We start from the raw sequence: 6,791 nt of genomic DNA, 5'->3' as shown, positions 1-6,791 counted from the left end.
TATATATATATATATGTGTATATATATATATATCAAATACATATAATTGTATTTATATTTATTTATATACATATATATATATATATATGTATATATATATAAATAAATATAAATACAATTATACATATTTGATATATATATACATAAATACAACTGAAAATACTAGACTTTTAATTTTATATATATATATATATATTATTTTCAGATTATAATTAGATGCTTTCATGTGTAGCATTTTACTGTTGTTAGTGCTGATTTTAATTTAAAACAAACATGTCAATGATCTTTATGTAAATGTGTAATTTAAAGTGTAACTGTTAGTTGTGTTCAGTATTCAGTCACTGGATGTAACACTATGTTGGTAAACAGGTTATTGATCTTAAGATGAACATTAGACTGATGAGTCTCTGCGTGAGGCTCCTCACGGACCAATCAGATGAATGGACTCCTCGTCCCGACCAATGAGAGCAGAGCGGCTCCGCTATAAAGCTCCGCTCTGCTCACTCTGAGGCTGTCGACGCTGCTGCTGCTGTGAGACTCCTCTTCGGAACAATAGGGATCTTTGTCTCCAGTCCAAGTAGTGATAGTCCTCAAACGAGACAGCAGGTAGGACACATCCTGAGCTCTGCTCATGACTTCATGATTATCTGCGATTTTAATGTGAACTGTTAGATTTTATATTAATGCAATGATATAAAATAATACCATTTTAAATTAAATGTATCTGCTGCATATTTGAGCACCAGTTTAACGAATCAGGACACCGTGTCCACTGCAGGACATCCCCGTCACCTGATCACTACTGTCTCCTTCCCTGTCTCCTTCCCGGTGTCTCCTCCTCATCCTCCGCCAGGGATCAGCCATGCCTTTCGGTAACACGCACAACGAGACGAAGATGAAGTTCTCCTCTGAGCAGGAGTACCCGGACCTCAGCAAACACAACAACCACATGTCCAAGATCCTCACTCCCGCCATGTACGAGCGGCTGAGGAGCAAGCAGACCCCCAGCGGATTTACCCTGGATGACATCATCCAGACCGGGGTTGATAACCCAGGTAAAAAAACCAAAGCGGCTTTTCTGCGAATCCGTTCCGTTCTGTTCTGTTCTGTTCCGCCTCACCGACCGCGTCTCCGTGCTTTGTCCCTGCGAGGACGAGCAGCTTCCTGCACTGTGACCTTGTCGAGGGATAAACCCTCCACCGCTCTGACATGGAGAGAAAACCAGTCAGAAACCAGTTAGAAACCATGACTGCTGCCTCCATCAGAGCATATTACAGCTTTATAGGGCAGTAACGTTAAAGATTAGCAGGGTTGCATAATGCATGAAGGGCGGCAGCTGATAATCCACTGCTGCTTTCACTGTTTCCTCTCTCACACACACACACACACACACACACACACACACACACACACACACACACACACACACACACACACACACAGCCCAGTGTAGAGTGATCTGTAGAGTGATCGGTGTGTAACCTTCAGCGTTGAGGTGAAGCTGCTCTGCTGCAGTGTAGCGGAGGCCTCTGCCTCACCCTGCAGACTGTGTTTCTGTCTAGTTCTGAGAGCATGGCCAGGCTGACCCTGAAGAGGCTGTCAGCCGAGGAAGAGTACCCAGACCTCAGTCAGCACAACAACCACATGGCCAAGCTCTTAACCCTGGACATGTACAAGCAGCTGAGAGAGCGGGCTACACCCAACGGCTTCACCATAGATGGTGTCATTCAGACAGGGGTTGACAATCCTGGTACAGTACCGCAGTCCCATCCTGAGACCTGGTGACACTCAGCACATTGAGTTAGTGAAGGATGTGAAGTCCGTCTGTCCGCCTTCTCCCCTGTGACCCTGTTGACTTTGTGTGCAGGCCACCCCTTCATCATGACGGTGGGCTGCGTGGCAGGAGACGAGGAGACATACGAGGTCTTCAAAGAGCTGCTGGACCCCGTGATCGAGGACCGCCACGGAGGATACAAACCCTCTGACAAGCACAAGACCGACCTTGAATCTAGCAACCTGAAGGTACCGCAGCCCTCTGATCCTTAAACATGGCTGACTATAATGCTGAACAAAGAAGCTAACACCTCCCCCTCCTCCTCCTCCTCCTCAGGGTGGTGACGACCTGGACCCCAACTACGTCCTGAGCTCCCGAGTCCGAACAGGCCGCAGCGTCCGCGGCTTCTGCCTGCCGCCTCACTGCAGCAGAGGAGAGAGGCGTGCCGTGGAGAAGCTCTCCATCGAAGGTAAGAGGACTCTCAAACCCTTTATTGCTGACAGTGCGAGTCCTCTGCACTCTGTCAGTGACTCAGCGTGGACAGAAGCCGTCTGTACAGAGTGCTCCGCATACAGATGAGGAGATGTGCTGATTCTTTTGTGTGAAAGGCTTCAGAGTCGAGAGGGCCGGGGGCCTGGAGCAGTGATGCTCAGCGTGATGCTGGGCGCTCTCATTAGTGTGGCAGTGGGCTCCCTCTAGTGGTAGAACCAGGAATAACAGCAGATTAGAGAACAGAGCATTAAAGGGTGAACTGGAATTTATGCATTTGTTCATGTTTCTGTTTGCGTGTGGTCTTAACCTGATCTCTCCTCCCTGCAGCTCTGGCCTCACTGAGCGGAGACCTGAATGGAAAGTACTACGCCCTGAAGAACATGACTGACGCCGAGCAGCAGCAGCTCATCGACGACCACTTCCTGTTTGACAAGCCAGTGTCTCCTCTGCTGCTCGCCTCAGGGATGGGCCGGGACTGGCCCGACGCCAGGGGCATCTGGTGAGAATATAGCATCTATATTGTCACTCAGCTATGTAAGGTTTGTCTTTTTTTTTGGAGATTTAATATGGAAAGAAACTAAAGAATGTAATTATTTTTGTCTGAAGGCACAACGATAACAAGACCTTCCTGGTGTGGGTGAACGAGGAGGACCACCTGCGTGTGATCTCTATGCAGAAAGGCGGCAACATGAAGGAAGTGTTCAACCGCTTCTGTACCGGACTCACCAAGGTGAGCAGGACATGTGACGGTTATCTGACGCGGGCGTCTGTTTCCACGAGCGGCACCTTATCATCCTGTTTTTGTGTGGTTAGATCGAGACCCTGTTCAAGGAGAGGAACCACGCTTTCATGTGGAACGAGCACCTGGGATACGTCCTCACCTGCCCCTCTAACCTGGGCACCGGCCTGCGTGCTGGTGTGCACGTGAAGCTGCCCAACATGAGCAAACATGCCAAGTTTGAGGATGTTCTCAAGAAGCTGAGGCTCCAGAAACGTGGAACTGGTTTGTACCGCCCTCATATTCTTTCATTCTATTGTCACCTAAATACTGTCTGCTTGTTAAAGACACTGACCTCTGACCTTAAACATTCTGTCGTCACCATCAGGTGGAGTCGACACCGCCGCTGTGGGCGGAGTGTTTGACATCTCCAACGCCGACAGACTGGGCTTCTCCGAGGTGGAGCTGGTGCAGATGGTGGTGGATGGAGTGAAGCTGCTGGTGGAGATGGAGAAGAAGCTGGAGAAGGGCCAGTCAATCGATGACATCATGCCCGCCCAGAAGTAAAAACCATCCCGACTCCCAGCAACACCCCCCCCTCCATCTGAATGAATGTTTGACTCCGTCCCTGAAACGCACTCTGTAACAGTTTGTTTGTGTATTTAAGACGAAACGGTTCCTGTGAGGATGAAAATAAAAAAATGTTCTGTTTCAACTCCTTTGTGGTTCATTATTATTATTATTATTATTATGGAGGTGTCATCACGTCCATTGGTGGTTCTGTTCTGAAAGGTGCACAGGACGGATGAGAGCTGAAGATGTAGGTTATAACATTACCAAACTCAAATTTAAACCAACGCCTACAAAATATATCAAATATTCTTAATCTCATACATGTAGCCTACGGCTGGAATAAAATTGGTCCCTGAATGCAGCACGTTGAGGTGATAAAAACACTTTACTTGATTTTCACGCTGCAGTGATGAAGCATCTTAAATCTCTTATGTTTGAGATGATGAATGTGAAATGCACCATTTTAGTTCAGCGTGTCGATGCTCAGGGGCCTAGAGATGCTACAGTGTTGCATTATGGGAAATGAAGGCTGCAGAGTTTGTGCAGCTTGACTCATACCAGACCAGGAATCTCTGCAACAGTTGCTTTTCCTTTTTACAATCTGTCTGATATAAATATCTTGTGTTTATTCAAAAGCATCTCTGCACTTAATGAGCTGGTTTGTTATGAAGTTAAGACTTCCTGTCCAGCTGTAGTGAGTGAGGGGACACGAAGAAATACATCATTCCAGAAATAAAACAACCATGAATCAGTGTGTTCAGCAGAAAGAATGAGCTCTGAAACCAGAATAACTCAAATAGTAACAGTTAACATTGTTGTTTGGGATTTGTAGTCCTTTAGACGTTGACACAAAGATGTCTCTTGACTTCTGAAAGTGTGCGGAGACACTGCGGCACAAAAGACGCATAATACATCCAAGAGTACTTTTCCAAAATAAAAATAAAAACTATATTCTTTTTGGGAATATTCCATATATCAAAGTGTAAAAATGCAGAGGAACCATACATCCAAATAATTACTGAAACATATTTATCTTATTTATAATTTTTCCCATTTGAAATCACTAAAACTTGTGTTAATTAAATCATTTTCTTTTCATGCAAAACAACTTAAATACTGGAATAAAGATCCACACAGAAGCAACAAAATACATATACATTTTTTTATATATATTTTCATCTTGTGTCCGGATACAAATAACCAGCGTGAGACGTTCAAGTTGACAGACACTTTAATTGAGACATGAGTGACCCTTAAACCATGTGACCAATTATACACGGACTCCCCCGCATCTCTACTTTTTTAAATGAAATACAAAAAAAAAAAAAAAAAATGAGTATTGCAGTGAAGCCGTGTTGAAAGTAAAGATACAATTATTTACACTGAAAACAAAAACAAAAAAAAAACCGCTACTTAAATTTCTTTTTCTTTTTTCCCCAGAGGAAAAACGAAACAAAAAAAAAAAAGATGAAAAATAAATAAGACTAGAAATGTTTATCTTTTTTTGTCCACATTCACAGCATGACAAATCATATTGAACTCGTTAAAGTCGGCCTCCGCGTGGCCACAACAGACTGAGATATTAGTAGGTAATTCAGTGATTATTGCCAAAAGCCTTAATCTATACATTATAATATTCAATACATACTCTGTATTTTGTTTAAAAAAAGGGAGACATTTGGAAACTGCTACTTGGATGATTGTACAGCTTAAATACTTCTAGATATATATATGTATACTTTTTAAACCCCCTTTTTTGTTTGTTTTTTTTGTTCATAGCTTTAACTCGTTGGCAACTTTGGAAGCAATGTTTTTGAAAGCGATGGATGATCCGGATATCCGTTTGAAGCGGACGCCGTTGAGGGAGAGTCGGGGCAGCTTGCAGACCTCCATCTCCCACTGGACCAGGTTCTCCGCCCGCCCGTCTCCGTGGACGCAGAGGAGCAGGAAACTCTCTTGCTGTTCGTAGTCGCAGTTGTTGGCGTCGAGCACCTTGCGAATCTCCCGCATGATGTCGCAGGGCTCCATGGAGCTGGTGGTCCTCATACTCCAAGTGAATCTGAGGGAGCGGGGTTTACTGTCTTTATTTTCCCCTTTTTGATCCCCAGGTACATGGCGACTGTTGGGAGGAGGAAACAAAGAGAGAAAGGTTTTAGTGACGCAGATTTGATTCAGTGGTTTTCATCACACGCTGCTTTGACTGTTTCCACAAAAGAAGAATTTATCGTTTGGGAGATTAAATACACAATGTGTCATCAGTCAAAGCAGCTGGCCAAAGTTTAAAGGAATAGTTTGAACTTTTAGGGTTTAATTCGCTTTAATGCCGAGAGTTACAAAAGAATATTGATACAACCATGGGCATGATTGTCTTTATAGTCCTTTTACGACTCTTTGTAGTCCTTTTATGTCTCTTTGTAGTCCTTTTATGTCTCTTTGTAGTCATTTTATGTCTCTTTGTAGTCATTTTAAATGTCTTTGTAGTCATTTAAGTCTCTTTGTAGTCCTTTTACATGTCTTTGTAGTCCTTTTATGTCTCTTTGTAGTCATTTAAGTCTCTCTGTAGTCCTTTTACATCTCTTTGTAGTCCTTTTATGTCTCTTTATGGTCCTTTTATGTCTCTTTATGGTCCTTTTAATTCTCTTTGTAGTCATTTAAGTCTCTCTGTAGTCCTTTTACATGTCTTTGTAGTCCTTTTATGTCTCTTTATGGTCCTTTTATGTCTCTTTATGGTCCTTTTATGTCTCTTTGTAGTCATTTTAAATGTCTTTGTAGTCCTTTTATGTCTCTTTATGGTCCTTTTATGTCTCTTTATGGTCCTTTTATGTCTCTTTATGGTCCTTTTATGTCTCTTTGTAGTCATTTTAAATGTCTTTGTAGTCATTTTACGTCTCTTTGTAGTCATTTTACATCTCTGTAGTAATTCTTTGTCTTTTTGTAGCTGCTTTGTGTCTCTAAAGTCATCATGTGTCTTTGTGTTTTTTGAGACACTTTGTAGTTGTTTTAAGTCTCTTTGTAATTGCTTTTTGTCTCTTTCGTAATTTTGTGTCTCTTTGCAGCTGTTTTGTGTCTCTTTCTGAATACTTTGGTCTCTTTCCAGATGTTTGAGGATTCCTTGAGTTCATTTTCTCTTCCTGGAAGACTGTAAACACGGGCAAACAGCTTACCTGGCTCTGTACCTTGCTACCAATTTACATGTGTAAAAATGTCATGTTTAGGTTTTAATGGACTATTTCT

The 6,791-nt window shown here is 42.9% G+C and overlaps 2 protein-coding genes across 3 annotated transcripts in view; one reads left to right on the top strand and one right to left on the bottom strand.

Moving 5' to 3' along the window:
• The first annotated feature begins 496 nt into the window (after positions 1 to 496).
• ckba (creatine kinase, brain a) lies at positions 497 to 3,603 on the top strand. Of its 2 annotated transcripts, XM_054613350.1 has the most exons (8): positions 497 to 606; positions 854 to 1,055; positions 1,868 to 2,022; positions 2,111 to 2,243; positions 2,594 to 2,765; positions 2,873 to 2,996; positions 3,080 to 3,269; positions 3,373 to 3,602. In XM_054613350.1, the coding sequence occupies exons 2-8, from the start codon at positions 863 to 865 to the stop codon at positions 3,549 to 3,551; spliced, it is 1,146 nt and encodes a 381-aa protein (XP_054469325.1). In that variant the 5' UTR covers positions 497 to 606; positions 854 to 862; the 3' UTR covers positions 3,552 to 3,602. The 2 variants fall into 2 exon arrangements, with proteins under 2 accessions (XP_054469325.1, XP_054469326.1); XM_054613351.1 differs by lacking the exon at positions 854 to 1,055 and having other exon boundaries at positions 504 to 606; positions 3,373 to 3,603.
• Positions 3,604 to 4,866: 1,263 nt separating this feature from the next.
• Positions 4,867 to 6,791, bottom strand: part of mark3a (MAP/microtubule affinity-regulating kinase 3a) — a 51,020-nt gene continuing 49,095 nt past the window's right edge. Inside the window, 1 exon segment of the mRNA XM_054614667.1 lies at positions 4,867 to 5,676. Coding sequence (XP_054470642.1) covers positions 5,331 to 5,676 — 346 coding nt within the window. The 3' untranslated portion in view covers positions 4,867 to 5,330.

Source organism: Anoplopoma fimbria, chromosome 15 (assembly GCF_027596085.1).
Source record: "Anoplopoma fimbria isolate UVic2021 breed Golden Eagle Sablefish chromosome 15, Afim_UVic_2022, whole genome shotgun sequence".
Lineage (NCBI taxonomy): Eukaryota > Metazoa > Chordata > Actinopteri > Perciformes > Anoplopomatidae > Anoplopoma > Anoplopoma fimbria.
This window is presented reverse-complemented; position numbering and strand designations above follow the sequence as displayed.

What these genes read in the sequence shown, in the direction of transcription:
- ckba (XM_054613350.1), top strand. Translation starts at nt 863, where the DNA reads ATGCCTTTCGGTAACACGCACAACGAGACGAAGATGAAGTTCTCCTCT. An exon ending in GACCGGGGTTGATAACCCAG is followed by an intron (nt 1,056 to 1,867) that starts GTAAAAAAACCA and finishes CTTTGTGTGCAG; the next exon opens with GCCACCCCTTCATCATGACG. An exon ending in TCTGTACCGGACTCACCAAG is followed by an intron (nt 2,997 to 3,079) that starts GTGAGCAGGACA and finishes TTGTGTGGTTAG; the next exon opens with ATCGAGACCCTGTTCAAGGA.